This window comes from Malaya genurostris, chromosome 3, assembly GCF_030247185.1.
Source record: "Malaya genurostris strain Urasoe2022 chromosome 3, Malgen_1.1, whole genome shotgun sequence".
In the NCBI taxonomy this organism is placed as follows: domain Eukaryota; kingdom Metazoa; phylum Arthropoda; class Insecta; order Diptera; family Culicidae; genus Malaya; species Malaya genurostris.
Genome location: NC_080572.1, coordinates 109,865,003 through 109,881,302, shown reverse-complemented (window position 1 = coordinate 109,881,302; position 16,300 = coordinate 109,865,003). Strand labels below are relative to the sequence as shown.

At 36.4% G+C, this 16,300-nt stretch overlaps 1 protein-coding gene across 11 annotated transcripts in view; it reads left to right on the top strand.

Moving 5' to 3' along the window:
- The window catches only part of LOC131439673 (protein yippee-like), a 257,659-nt gene extending 242,709 nt beyond the window's left edge, over nucleotides 1-14,950 (top strand). For 9 of the 11 annotated variants that reach the window (XM_058610981.1, XM_058610983.1, XM_058610987.1 and 6 more), the window contains exons 2-5: nucleotides 1,195-1,635; nucleotides 1,998-2,212; nucleotides 2,720-2,828; nucleotides 2,891-14,950. In XM_058610981.1, the coding sequence (XP_058466964.1) occupies nucleotides 1,603-1,635; nucleotides 1,998-2,212; nucleotides 2,720-2,828; nucleotides 2,891-2,980 (447 nt within the window). In that variant the 5' untranslated portion in view covers nucleotides 1,195-1,602 and the 3' untranslated portion in view covers nucleotides 2,981-14,950. The other 2 variants (XM_058610990.1, XM_058610991.1) reach the window with 2 other exon arrangements.
- The last annotated feature ends 1,350 nt before the right edge of the window (nucleotides 14,951-16,300 follow it).

The window sequence follows — 16,300 nt, the reverse complement described above, 5'->3', positions numbered from 1 at the left end:
TACTATCGGTACACCCCTTGTGTTATGTAAAAGTTTTTTTTACTAGTTGGTTCCCCCTCATTTGTCAACACCGATCAGCTGCTTGCAGGGAGGCCTGATTTCATAATAATATTTAAAATTGAATCGTCACAATAAATTATTGGATTACGTTGATAATATATTTAACTTTTTTTAGCGATGTTGGAAGGTAACCACTTATTTTTCTCAACGTTGTTCATCTCGACTATTTTTGATTGTGTTGGTAATTTTCACCCGAAATTAAGTGGCGGCAGACCAGAAGTAAGTAAATATTGTAACAAAACGGGTTCGATTTTGTTTTGCGTTGAAGGATAAGATAGTTTTGGCAAAATGTATTAAATCTGTAACCTGCATGAAATTCGCATGGACGTATACAAATCAATACATTACAGGTAATTCAGTATTAATGGCAACTCTGTTGGTGAATGAAAAAAATAAACACTGTCTAGATGACAGACAGGATGTTTTTGATAGGGTAACGTGGCGCCATCATGCCTTGTGCGAGTACTGTCCCAACTAAAGGAATATTCGAAATGACCGTTAAAATGATTAAAGAATCTAATTTTATTGTCCTGTCTGTTAGTCTGTGATATAAGCTCGATGAATGTCATAACAACTTTGATAGCAATCGGTGTATTTTACTTTTGAATTCGACGTCGAGTCTTCAGTGCATAATTGTTTTATGTTGAACTGTTATGTCACTTAGTATGCTTAGCGCTTAATGTTGAACTGCTAAGTGGCATCGATGAAAACTGAACTAACGAATCGAATACGACGTTTGTTCGTATATTCACTCTATTCGTGTTACAAGAAATGTAAACAAATCGCCGATAGATGTCAAATATGAAATAAATATTTATGATGAGTTCACTCGTGTCGTCATCTTGTAAAATCTGATAAAATATAATTGGTAAGATCTTTTCACAAAGCGATGAGTGCTGGTGACGACGATGCTGCGAAATAGGTTATTTTGACTTTTAACAGGAATACTTTCCATTCACCACAATATAGCGGAATCGACACAAATCGTTTGCTATTCCGGTCTTATCTCGTATTTTCCAGCATTTTAATGCGCATTAACAGTTATCAAATTAACAAATTTGCTACCAGAACAAAAGGTGGCAAAAAACGTGAGTCAAGTTGTCTGACGCTTTTGCTTGTTTTGTTTCGTTTCAGCTTTCCGACAGCATTACCGACACCAGCAAGATTAACGTAAACATCAACAAATAAACCATTATCAGCAGCCATACAACAATATTCGGGAATTGGAAAAAAGGCTTATCCGCCAAGTGTGTTGTTATTGGGGCAGAATAAAACTATAAGTTCAGACAGGAAGTTTTTGCTGGCATCGAAAAGCCAAGATTTGCCTCTTGTTGATTGTGGAATTTTGAATTGCCAACAGGATAATAGTTCGGGTTTAAACAACATTCAATGGTGGAGTGATTAATCGGCAGTCGATAGATTCGCAACCCCAGATAAATCGAATGATGGTGTAGCAGTTGTTCCGGTTGATTTAACGTGGAAGCAAAACAGAAGTAGATCCATAGAAAGCAGCAGCGTTCAGCAGCTGGGCCTCTAAGACGGATGCACATATCCTTGTTTAACCTGCTGTTCGAAGTAAAGAACCAACCATTTTTTCACTTATCGCAGTAAGGTTTAGGGTAACAAATACTAACCGTTAAATTTACGTAGGAGGTTAAGAGGGTCAATAACAGACAGTCACCGGAAACTGAATCCGTGGTTGTTTTTTTTCTCATTACTAACCAACACCGCCGTCTACTCAGCGGCTCTGAACCAGAGTCACGCATTTCACCACTCACCTAGTTTTAAACACCACTTTCGGCCTGGACTCGAATCGAGAACACGATCCAACCCAGGTAGAATAGCTGGTCCAATTAGGAAAATCACTTTGACGGTTTAAAACATCCAAATGTTCTAATTCTTATTTTTTTCGCATCCCCCTTGTCACTGTCGAACAGGAAGCGGCCAACGGAGGGCACGCAAACGGGCAATCGTCATCGTCGTCATTATCGTCAGGAAGTAGCAATATGGTGAAAACGTTCCAAGCTTACCTACCGCCAGCAAATCGAACGTATTCCTGTGTCCACTGTCGGGCACACCTAGCTAGTCACGATGAGCTTATATCGAAATCGTTCCAAGGAAGTCAGGGACGGGCGTATCTGTTCAACTCGGTGTAAGTACATTGCCCTATGGATGTGATTCTTCATCATGCTAATTGACAAGCAATTTTTTTTTGTACCACCTTTACCATAACATCAGCCAGTGGGACATTTGTGTATCGTTCAATGGGGCTAAATTCGTGTTAGTTTGTTCATCTCTAATTGAATCTGCTCACAGGACGAAAAATGACATTTGAAACATTACCGTGAAAACGAACGAAAAGTGAAAAAACTTTGGCCGATTCAACTGAAACTTTTTCGTGTTTCCAGAAATAAGAAACTTCGCGTTTGATTGCAGATTGCGGCATTTTCATTATCTGGCATTAGTTACTGGTCCATTATTCCTTGCTCGTTATTATTCTAGTACTTTCTAACTACCCAAGGTATTCATCTGATACCGAGCATATTCATATGTCAGCACGAATCAATCATCAATCCCATCGATATGTAAAACAATAAACTATAAGTGAATTACAGGCAATAACGAAACATACTGATGCATAGATATGCTTTCTATACAGGGTCAACGTAGCGTGCGGCCAGGCCGAGGAACGCGTCCTACTAACAGGCTTACATGCCGTAGCCGACATATATTGCGAATGCTGCAAGACACCTCTAGGATGGAAATATGTAAATAACCGCTGTATGTTTTCCGACTAAGTTTAATTAATTAATACGCCCCCCCCTTGCAGGAACACGCCTTCGAGTCTAGCCAAAAATATAAGGAAGGAAAGTACATCATAGAACTAGCTCACATGATCAAGGAAAACGGCTGGGATTGATCGCCGAGCCATTTCGAAAACCGCGTAAATTAGAATAGTGAATATACACTGCAACAGCAAACAAACAAACAAAACAAAACACATAACATGCGGAAACCGAAACGTTGCCTCACCGTGGCCATCGGGGGGCATCGTAGTCGGTCCGCAAAGCTACGCGCATCTACTTTCCATTCACAGTCAGTGTGTCCTAACATGTTCAGCCGTCAGTTTCTTCTGTCCATTCGCAAATCATCTTGTCAAACATGTGTGTAGCCGTGTTGTCATTTCCTATCCACGTTAGACTTACTTTTTCTAACGTGTTCGTCTCATCGCGTGTGATCAATCATCGAACGGTGTCGTCATTTTATTAGAGTTGATTTCTGTTTTGGTTTCAAACTTTTGTATCGAACATTCTGGAGGTCCATTCTTACTTTTCACCTGTGACAACCACGTACACAATTTGAAAACAATATTTAGTTTATAACGATGATCTTATTCCTTTGAATCCCTTTACTAGTAGAAGGAAACATTTACTTTCCTCCATAAGATAGAGAAGAAGAAGAAGAAGAAGAAGAAAAAAAAGATTAACACTACTTTATTGATTAGTGAGAAAAACTGAACGATCGATAAGCGCGAAAGAAGCGGCATATTTGAAGTGAGCAAAGGTATGCGTATGTGCTTCAGTTAACGGTGGGACTGGGATGGGACATGGGTTGAACCTTTGTCTCCCGCTCGCTTGTTATCACCCTTACTCGCGGTGGTGAAATTTCTAAAGCAGCAAAGGATGTTCTAGAGAAGAAAGGAAAAGGTACGCGAGAGAGAAAATGCGAGAGTGATATTAGTTTTACGAATGTTTCAAGTGAGGTAACATTTATAAAGAATCGTATTTTAGTCGAAATATATACACGTCTTAGAATCTAGATTTAGTTCTGCGAGAGAAACAAAAATAAAACTGAATGAAGGAAGACATACACTTATGGTTTTATAAATCAGAAGTTAGATAAATGCGAGGGTAACGAATGAAATGAACACAGCCTGAGCAGTACTTGTAATTTCAGTTTTCAGTTTTTTTTATAGCGAATGTGATCAATATAATATTACAGTTATAATGTATTTTTTAATAAAACAAACTATTTTTAATATACGTATCTGTGTTTCTTTTGAATCTGTTCAGCTATCAGAGGGCCGCTGCACGAGTGCAGAAAATAATGTCATTTAGTTTCAGTTCAACGAAGAACACACCAAGGATATAAGGCTATCTCAGTGAGATTCATCCCGAGAACAAAACGAGCAACTAAAATAAAAAAAAAACATAGAAAGCATTTTACTGCCAACGATATGAATGAAGAACAAGAGAGAGAAAAAAACAAACAAACAACAGTAATAGAACTAAAACCTCAAAATTCACTTTCTCAGAACAATAGCAGCAAAACAAGCAGAACAAATACTGTGGAATCGTTTTAATCGATTCGAGAACATTTTTATGCGAATAACTACGACCGACTCGGCGCGTTTCGTGTCTCGAGCGATCGTAAAAATACAATTTCGAATTAGTCAAGCGACGATACTAAATAGTGATAGTTACTAAATAGCAAAATAAATAAAAAAAACTCGATCAAAACAACCGCTTAGTCAAAATAATGAACGGAAGATGATGAAAATATATCTAGCAAATTTACTATCAATTCACCCGTGCTGTAAATTGTGAGCCTAAAATACAATTCGAGAGAGTAAAAACTACTAATGGTCGATCATTGCGGACGAATGCAAACCGGAGTTGAATCAACCACAACGGGTTGCAGATTATCTCGTCTGATGGTATTGATGGGTGCATTATTTTTTTCATTCGAAAGTTACTTATTAGCCGATTCGATTTGAAGGATCTTGATAGAAGTAGTGATTTAGCATGTCCAAAATTTCGACAAACTTTTTTCGCTATGGTAGGGTACTTATTTGTACAAAGTTCAAAAATTGTTAGAATCAACTCGATTTTCGAATCTTGCTCAATATACAGAATATTCGTTCTGAAGAAAAATGTTCGCAAGTAGTAGCAGTAGTCTTTTGTCTAATTCTATTACACATTTTCTCAACATAATAGGATAAACGTATTCCCATTAATCTCAGCTCCGCCCTTCATTTGGTCTAAAAACCGTTTAAAAAGTAAAGGATGATAAATGATCTATTAGTTTCGAGTTTTTGTGTCAAATTATTGCACACTTTTCCGTAGATTTTATGTGAATCTTAATATCTAAATTGCGGTTCTAAAGATCTAACTGAAAAAAAATTAGTCCTCAAAACTGGAATGGATTTGGCGAAAAATAGAATTCCTCATAAATTTCGATGAAATGGTTTTTTTTTACTTTGAGTGGCCTCATAAACCCCCCTATTCTAAGATTTAAGTCCTACGGAAATATTTCTAAAATATCCTTTCTCTGCATGCTTCTTTGGAATGAGGGTGGATATCTTGTCAAGACATTTGACGCATTGTTTGAAAGCTGCAAATTAGATTGGTGCCTGTATGAATATTGAATACGCCCCAGGGAGGAACCTGGGAATTGAACCACACAGTGATCGCCTAAAACTTTGTACATTGATGGATGGTTTGTTCAATGGAGTAATTTTTATTTTAGTTGTACTTTACGATTATAATAGTTCAATTTGATGTGGAAAAAAATTGCGGGATCGCGCTCAGCCTATGTTAATTTTTCGCTAATTTTCATTGCTACAATTTCATTCATCAGTCTTTTTTTGATTATATACGTTTTAAGTTTTTTTAAACTTGTCTCTCGGGCTATAAAAATCATTTCTGAGAGCTCATAACAACATTAGTAGGAACTGTTAGTTTAGAGAGAAAAAAAAAAGGAATCTTTTGAATCGGACATTTTCAACAATTATTTTCGTATTGTTCTTAATAAAATCTTAATTGAAACTTAGTAGATCCAGAAATTTGTTTGAAATGGCTCATTTAAATCTGTTTGGTCACTACTTTGGAAGGCTCGCAAATCAGCTAATGTATGTTTGTGAAGACACTTCTATTTAAATTTTCATATAGTTTTGCGTCGTGGCTGACCTGTTCATTTACACGAATAGGATGGAAAAAATATAAGAATATTTAAATTCAGAAACCAAGAGTTGTTGGTATTCGATTCCAACATTAATTGATTTAGTGATGTTTTCATTGATTTTACTAATTGAGGTAATGCAGCCAGAATGGATACTTTGAACACATTTTTTTAATAAAAAAAGTAACAAATTCCAACTACCAAATTACACAACCTTTTCGTAAGATCTTTCTGTTATATAAGTTTGGCAATTACAGTCTGCTACAAAGTATCAATAGAATGAAAAAATTCCAAGTAAAATTTGCATGGTCTCATTTCAATAAACTACGAAAAGTTTTTAGTTTCGTTATTTTCTTCCTGCAGTGCTAAGTTTTCTATTTTAATATTCAAAACAAGCAAACCAAGCCATAGTTTTTATATATTCACCTTTATTATGTACTTCGATCGATTCGGAATTCTGTAACACGATTGAATTATGCTTTTGTATAAAAAACTCGAACTCAACATTCACTGTGTGGGCCAAATACTCCATTCTCGATTCAGTAGTAAGCCCCGATTTGAAATATGATTTTTTGATTTTTAATGATTATCTGACAAATGTGTATTGAATATACAGTTTTGTCATTGCGTGCCCCAATCAAAGTTAGAAAATGCCTGAAATAGGTTACAGAACTTTGTTATCGATCCGGAATGAAGGGTAACGCTTTGAAAGATCGAGGCGAACAATTGCTTAGAAGGTAGAAGATAGCTTCCTATATCAAACGTATCGCAAATTTAAAATTTACAGAGCTTATGAAAATTTTTGTTTAAGTCTGTTTGTCTATTACCTTTGCTATAACGATTGTATAACACTTTTGTTGGTTTGGCAGCCGCTGGTTGTTGCCAGAACAAAATTTTTATCGTTTTGAATATCACGATAGCAAGTGGTGCAGTAAAAATAATGAACAGATCCAAGATGGCGACGAACAGAAAAGCATGTGCTTATCCAGATCCTGTTAGCTTGAAGAGAAATTAGAATTCAGTTCAGCTACGTTATCGCACGGTATCCCTTTGAACCGGCCCCCTGTCACGACGCCATCTTGATGAGATCCAAATCGGAACTTCAAAATCAGCTGATTGAAACGTAAACAAACAATCAGTAATGCAATTGCTTTACGGGTTACTTCGTGCACGAAAATTAACGAATTTTGGGTCGACTCTCTCACAATAACTTGTCGGTTTAGTTAAATTACATCAGACAGTGTTTTGGGACATCAGGTGCAGGTAATTTTCACAATTTGAGTATCGCGATGAGTATCAAAACACAATTTGAGAATCGCGATGAGTGTTTCCCGCATACGCATGGCTGCCAGATGGCTGACTAAACGCTGCCAGCTGAAAAATATGGCTGGCAGACATTCTGGTGACCGACTGCCTCACCGCTGCCAGATATACAACTCAAACGATCCTACCGTATCCACCAGGATTTTTCCACATTGAAATCTTTGACATTTTCAGCGAAGGTGAGAAGATGAAAACGCCCGGCTAACTTAGATACAGGCGACTTTGTTTTGTCAAATTGGATTTGACAACCGTCACTGAATCAATTTTGGTAGCCGTCTGGTGGCCATGGCTGCCCAGGTAGCCAAAACGCTATGCGGTGTACTTTCAAATGGCTGGTGCTCACATACCGGTGTCAGATGGCTGCTTTGAACATATCATGTCAATTGTAGAGGTGTGCAGTGCTGCTATTTTAGCGCGCACGAGTTTGCCAGTTTTCTCATCTACTCGTACTTGTACCTACTTGTACGAGATTCGATACGAACTCACCTGCGGGTACCATGCTCGTAAAAACGACTATCGCTAATGATTTCTCGATGAACATTATAAATTGTCACAAGTGCAATTGACAGTTTCTCCGTGTTAACTTCAATTATTACGGTCTTCTATATTCCTGTATTTTCCAATGGTTTATGGTTTCAGTCATTTTTCTTTATGAAGTGTTAGATGGAAGGTATACAGATTGGAGAGAAAGTAGTCAAAGAGAAACTGTCATTTGCACTTGGGACCTTTCCTAATGTTTGGCTTCATTTGTTCGTAAAATGTGAGAGCTTGGATATCTTGGAAATATGATGTCTTTGGCCTATCGTCATATGGCTCTCGTCCATAAGCAATCGTTCGAAAAAGATGTTGTTTTTTTAGATTTCGGTACATTGCAAGTCAGCCGCTGCTCACTTGGTTAGAATCTCGGCAACCGTAAGAAGCCTGGCTAGATTCTGGGCAATATCTTGGCGTTTCATTTTTTTGTGGAATTTCGTCCCAACAGATTTCGCAACGGATTCTTATCGCACAGAACCATTGTCGATCCGGTTGACACTAAGAATCATTCCAGATCGGGCTCGAACATACGATAGATGTTGTGTAAGATGAGAGCTCTATGGATTCAACGACCAACTCAGGGCTTTGACAGTTTTCAAAAACAATGTCGTCAATGTCGGTTATGTCTTGCATAATTACTTTTTATTATTTTTTAGGGTAACGGTACACCCATTTATCTAGACTCCAGTAGTCATCATCATCAATGATTCGCTTGAAGCGAAATCAGTCTTTAACTTAGAAGCGCCATCGCACGGCGTAACATTGAACTTCGTATGTCTAATGATTACTTACTGATGAGAGTGTAGTGCTACTGTTTTCGTACTCAAATTGGACAACATTCTCACATACGTGTATGGAAATTTGACTGAAGACATTATGCTCACAGAAATGGTAAGTAGCTCATATTTTGTTTGTAAAATCTGTGAGCTGAATATTGTTAATATAAAGTAACGGAGGAAATTTGGCCACTTTCATATGTTTTGGGCCGGCTCTCTTTTTTTTGCTGCAACTAAATAGAAGTAAATATTCATATGTAATATGTTAAAAAAATGGATGATGTTGAGACATGCGCCATTATTTCAATAACGTTTTTTGGCATGATTGGGTTTGCTATAAAGAATGCCGGCAGATTTCTTAAAGTGGTCGTCTGCTTGATCCGTACTAGGGCCTACACTGAAAAAACTTGCACGTTGACATTATGAGCAACGCTTGTAAACCATCAACACACATTGTTTGATTTCAATTTGATCACAATTTGAAAATCAAGTGTATACATTGCCTGTACATTTGTGCTGTACTCAGTCCCACTTGAAAATTATGTGTTTAACACATATCAAAACATATTACATTATGTACAAAAACTGAATTAGGGAACTATATTCGGAACCATTTCATATTCATAGCCTACGATATCATATCAATTTCTGTTCCAGAAAACACATCTAGAATTCATATCTTGAATTTTGCGACAGAACTCTTGTGTTGAATTCCTGCTGTAGAATTCTAGATACAAGTTCCGAACTTAAATTAAAGCTCTAAACTCAGTTCCGAAATCTAGACAAGAAACTAGGTTCAAAAATCTAGTTCCTGAATCTAGAATTAAGAGGAAGCTTGTTGCTTTTAGTACAAGTTGAGATATTCACAATTAATTTCTACCCTTCCACCACAAGGCGAATTTTGAAAAGGCGCTCCATAATAAAGTAAGACTTTTCACGTCAACAACACATTAAATTGAAGTGCTATTTTTATCAGTGTATCCACATATTGGAATGCATGCAGATTCGTTGATGTTTGAAGCGGGGAACTATGCAAGAGAAAACCGCTTACGACCAGAAAGACAGAAACAAAGAAAACAGTGTTGAAAACAAATATACGATTTCGAAATGAGTAAAACTTGCAAATAAAAGGCACCGTTACTAAAACAAAAGAATTCCTTCGTTGTCGACTTTAAAAAGAATTTGTTTCAGCTGAACAAAAGAAATAGTGTTTTATACATTCAATTTCTGAAGGAAGGCAGAGCAATTGAATTCGTTTAACAGATTGATCCTTAGAAGTGCGTATGTATCATGAAGCACGTCGCAGTATGAAGTAATTCAATCCATTGAAATGGAATAGTGAGATTTTTTTCAATATCGTACGTTTGATACGAATGCGCTTAAATAAGGCTATACCTGCTTATGTAACTTTCGGTCCGGACTCAACGATTCCATGTGAATCGCTTGTCATCTATGACCATCAACTGGTTACATGTCAATGTCATCAATCAGTTCACTATGATAGGTCAGGCGCGAAATTGGACGCTCAAAGATCAAGATACTTCTAAGATAAGCTCTAATCAATGAAACACAGCGTCTGATACAGCTCAAAACGAAACTAATCTATGGAAAAAAAGATATTGATATCGGTAAATCCCAACGCTCAATTTCAAACAACAGCAAGGCGGATACTGTGATGATATCAGTTTCGGAAATATCCACATCGATGTCCTGTCCATCATTCAGCATATAAGCCTACACGCTAACCTAATCATACTCAAACTCATTGTAACTCATAACTCAAAACAGCACAGCTACTACGCTGATTTATCGAGTTTCGGTTGTCTGAAGGCTGTTTATTCCAGCTAATTGATAATCTCCAAGTTGAATGGTTTATTTTTCCAAGTGTGGAATTGGGTTACAGTTGTTAGAAGTTGATATGCGAAATTATTCGAAAATAAAATCATCATCAAATTTGAAAGCAAAATATTTTAGTTATTTTACATATCCCAACATGTTCGTTAGGTTGTTGCTGTTTTATTTGATATGGGCTGATCCATTTTAGATCTACGACTAGTTTTATTTTTCAAGCACAAATTCGAAACAGATTTAAAACTGATCGACGAATTTGTTTCAAATTAATGAAACTTTGAAACACGAATAGAACACTATTTTAAATTTCTTGCTTGAGTGTTTGTAATGAAATCTGACAGACGAAATTTCAAAGTGCCGAATGACATTTCAGAAATTGTAGAAATATAAGCTGTAAATGTTTTGCACTGAATGATACAGTATCACTAAAAAGCACTCTTGCTCACTATCAACCCGAAATTCTTTTAGAAGTTCGTGACAAAAATTCATATCGTTTTCGAAATCATTATTTTGTTTTTTTCTTTTCTCAATTGAAACATCACAGTGAGTGTGCACAACACCAATACAATTACTTCGCGTTGATATCATCAAGCTGACCGCAAAAACCCTCTTAGAAAAAAACGTTCAACGGTGGTCCTTCGTTGATCCAATACGTTGTATCATTGATTCAATGAACGTCCAATCAATCGTTTTACGGAAGACCAACACGGGAATTTCGTTTGCTGATTTTGAAACAGAATGCCATTTTTTTCGTTCAACAAACCCGGCAGACAGAGGTCCATTGTTGAGCAATTTTTAATATGAGGAGTTGGAGCCCCGTTGGACTAGTTTTACTGGACAATTTCCTAAGTTTTTTCCACTTATTTTTTTTAACGAACACTACATACCTGTACAACAAAGCTTCTTTCTATATGAAGGTAACACCTAATTTTAAGGACAATAAATCGACGAAAAATGCTATTGGCGGTAGAGTAAAAATATTTCAACTGAAAAAAGGAAATAGTATGAACGATTTGGAACAGATAAAGAAGTGGCGAATGAATAATGATTTGGCGAACAATTGAAATCGTTTTACTTCAGTCATTAGTCATTAGAAAAGAACAAATATAATTTTCGTATTTTCGATGACGTGCTTCTCTGGAAAGAATTAAAAAATAAAGCCAAACCTTAAAGTACTTTTGATTCGCTGTAAATGAATATTATTTGCATTTCGTAGAATAGTATTGTTATACCGATTTTACTCCACTTTATCATTTATGTGTACTAAATTTTGATTATTGGACAGAACTTCACCACCTTTAAAAACTTATTAACAAAGCAGATAGTCTTGATAAATCTAAGTCGTTAAAACATAACCTGATACCAACAATACATTGAAAGTATCCAATACAATAAATATTGGCCACATACGGCAACCTGATAGCACTGGGTTCAAAGACATTTTTCGCATGTTCGAGCCCCAGCCAGCGCTCAAGAAAGCCTCTATCTGATTAAACTGATCGATCTACGGCTCTAACAGGTGATGAAACTGGAGAACTTGCAACTAATCTCAAGTCTTCAATATGCAGTAACCAAGGTGATAATAACTGTTATTCAAAATCAATATATCATCATCTTGAGTTGCCAGTTTCAATAGTTTTTCCAACGATTTCATTTTGACATTACCAGTTACTGAGGGGTAGTTAAATTTGCGATACAGTTTCGATAGACGAGTGGCAGGTCGTGTCGTCGGTAGAATCGTAGATGCATTATTCTGTACACTCTAAATTCTCAGGTCTTAACGAAATGTTGGAAAGTAGTTGAGTTAAATCAGCGCATTTTCGGCTCCATTGCGAAAACAATAACTAAACAACGAAGCAGTAGATCTTGCCGACTCGTTTTGTAGTCGAGAAGCAAAGGGTGGTAGTTCATCTTGGGAAGCGAAACAGGAGTTTGTTTTGTATTTGTATTATTGTTTTGTATGAAGGCGATGATGAGATTAGCAAATATTTCCCGTTCGTTGAATAGATGGAAATTGGTTAACTCAATATGATTTATCATAGTTGAAGAGATGTGAATAGATTGTATCGTATTAGTATGTTATGATAGCGGTTGAATTTACCTTTTTCCAAAGACTAGAATGAATAGCAGCAAATGCAGTCTATCACTTTATTGGACCATTATATTCTTGTTTTCCAAAGAATACTACTATTCTGTGTAGAATTTTCATTACGACCTAAGTGCAAATGACGAATTATGTTTGTTTAAGTTTTCTTACAATTATTACGGAATATTCCAGTATTTTTCGATAATTTCCTCAGTGCAGACTATAGGTTGATAGTTTTCATTTTTATTAGTTAGAGAGCAGGATTGCTAAGAGCCCCGTAATAATCGAAAGACAATCTGTCATTTGCACTTGCGCTCTATGAGCAGTCCAGCGAAAACTTGCAGATGTCGTCGCGATTGACACAATTTTGGGTGCTTCTTCCATCATGCTGGGAATGTTTCAACTGCTGGGTTATGTGTCGGATTCAGTGATTTCAGATTGTTTGATGTACATGTTAATATGCATTCATTTGTATCAAGAAAATATTCAGCACCCCGACAAATGTTATTTGCCAATAAATTCCATTTTATGGAAGACAATCAATTAATAATGGCTGATTTCGATAACTCCGTTTAGGCAATTCATGCTAAATAAGAATATTCTAACACTCAAAGTAAAGCAATCTTTGTATTGAAAGTCGTAAACTTAACCTTTTGTTTCTTTCTACGTTACACAAAATTATTATGGTTCCAAACAGCTGCATAATAGAACTCGGTTTTATTTTCTAGACTGCGCTTTTTCAATCCATTTAATTATAGAACAACTCTAGCAGTGAATATAAATTAATACTTGGTCGGTTGTCAGTAGAAAGAAAATTACTCTATACGGGAATACTTGAATTACACAGTAATAGAAGTTATATTAAAAATACTGATTATTATTATTTGACTTTGGAATGCAAAAACCTTTGATGAATTAAAGATATAGTAATTTATTCAATACGTCTTTGATTGATTTCCCTTATACTTAGCAACACTGTCTATAAACCCAACCGGAGCATTTATTATCCTGGTTTTCCAGACGAGATTATCACAATTGACCAATCATAAACTGGAATATTCTAACATAAAATGGAAAAAAAACCAGCCCTTCCACCGTTGTCAGATCTAGTTTTCTAGTGATTTGAAAGAAATTGATTAGTCTAGTCTAGTGATTTGAGCGACTGGGGAATAAAATGCAACAGTCGAGTAGGTGGCAGTAGTGGGCTTCTTATATCGAGCGGACAGTCAATTTAAAATTTTCACAGAGGGTGAAAAAACTTCGTTCGAGTCTCTTTATCTGCTATGTGTGGTTTTGATAAATTTATAAATTTTAAAAAAAGTTCATCCATGTTTAGGACCATTTGATGATATGCTAATTCTAAGGTGGGGTCAATGAGAGTCAGATAATATATGATATTCATTTAGAAATAAAAATTTTAATTTCACCTCGAATTCCAACCAAACAAAAGCTTTACTCACAAAAAGTTGAAACGGTTTAAATACATATTTCTTATCTCTGAAATAAAAAGAAACCATTATGTAAGATTCAAATATTTACACAAAACATATAGTAAAAATATCTCCTATCAATGCCATCAGATCGGATCAGATGACGACCATATTCAACAACAAACAACCTTTTGGGGGATATGTCGGTAATATCCTCCTTAAGCAATAGAACCTAGAGAAGCTAACATCCACAGGCAACGTAAAATCTAATAACACGAGTAAACTAATTTTCCTAAAAAAAGTAAGAAAAAAAAAACTTATTTGTTAATGCGTCAAAAACCGTGATTCTCGGATCGTTTGTGATGACGTTTTATGTCAGTTTGTAGTTTCTAGTTAAATTTGATTGGTTTCATTGATTGCAAACTGGCACGTGGCGAATGTGCGCGCAGAACATAAGAGGTTGCAACGAAAATGTGTCAGCACGAGAGTGGGCAGCGTGCAAGATGAAAGAGAAACACCTGATAAAAAATGCAAATTGATGTGAACAGATGTGATACGTAATATGTGAGTTCGGTTAAACTGAAATGTGGTGGTCTAGTGATATAAGATTGATTGAAGAATTGATAAGAGAAAATTTCGAAAGATTATGTTGTAATGCGACGGAAATTCCGTCAACAGATACGCAAACCATCAATGCAATTTAAAATATGTTTTTCCCCTCTCACCGACAAGGGTGATACGATATGTTTCTGTTTTTTTACGTAGAACTTCTCTGTTTCTTTTCTGTAGGACTTAAGCCTATGTTCGCAATAGAAGAAATAAAACAAACCAACAAACCCTACGTAAGGAGTATTTTTGTAAGTGATTATTACCAGACATTATAATGTGTACTATTATTGCTATTATTAAATTGAAATGGTTATTATATACACTATAGTGAGTAAGGCAATTATACAAGCGGAATAAAACGTAAGAATAATAGTAAAAATACTAAAACAATAAAATTCTTAACTGTGAAAATGGCTTTTTAAGTTGTTTCATTTACGTTATCCTCCATGATTTTTGTTGTTGCGTGAAAGCAGCATCTTATGATTTTTAACTGGTTAATAATTCAGTTTGGTCGTAAGAAACTGAAAGCATCGGAAAAAGTATGTCCACATTGAAAGTGTAAACTATATTTGACGATGAGGAAAAAAACCCCGAGTGTTCGAGTTCAAGCCAAGTTTTCTATGTTTGAAATTAAATTTTCCTTAAGAAAAATCATTACCCAGTCGTTTATACGTAGTGATCTTACAACCAGAGATCAATGGAGAGGAAAATCGTAGATCTGGCAACGAGAAAAGCATAACCAAAAAATCTGCAATCGCTTGCATTTGTATTTGTATGCGATTGACGTTTTGAATGTTTGGGTTTGTTTGCCTGTAAAGTATCACACTCGTTACCAGAAATGAAGTGTATCCACCAGTGTTGCTCAAATTCAGTGAGAAAAAAGCATAAAGCATGAATTATTTAATGTTTTTTTCAATATCATATACTCACTATATAAAAACTTCCCACTTATGACGAACAACGAGCAACAAGACATTTGTAAACATAAAGATTGGAACCGCTTTTGACAGTTCAAATGGAATCTCTGATTTTAGGATCATTACTTATAAGTGCTTACGTTTGAACTTGCATACACTTTTCTTTTTACTTTCCTTACCTTACCTAATAGCTATAGTCCTGGGGTATCTTTTGCTGTATCAAGCACAAGTGTCCACATAACTCGGTCCATGGCTCCTCGTCGTCAGCCACTCAAGGCACGGATACTTTGTAGTTCGGACTGTCGTTCGGTGTCTTTATGACATGCCCAGTCCATCGTAGTCGTCCAATTTTAGCTGTTCCTACGATGGGTAGCTCCCCTAGCAGCAGTGGAAATTCGTGATGCAAACGCCGTCTCCATGTTCCGTCGCTATAGATGGTCTGCGACCTTTTTTTTCGAAAACCCTATGGGCGCGTTGTTCCTCAGCCAACATAGTCCAGGTCTCGTGGCCATGGAGAACAACCGGTCTAATGAGCGTTTTGTAGATGGTCAATTTCGTGCGGTTGCGTACTTTTCTCGATCGAAGGGGTTTTCTGAGTTCAAAGTACGCATGATTTCCTGGCAAAATACGTCTCTGAATTTCTCTGCTGGTGTCATTATCGGCGGTCACCAGTGCGCCAAAATACACGAACTCGTCAACCACCTCGATATCGTCACCGTCTATCAACATTCGTGGTGGGAGGCTTAGTATTTC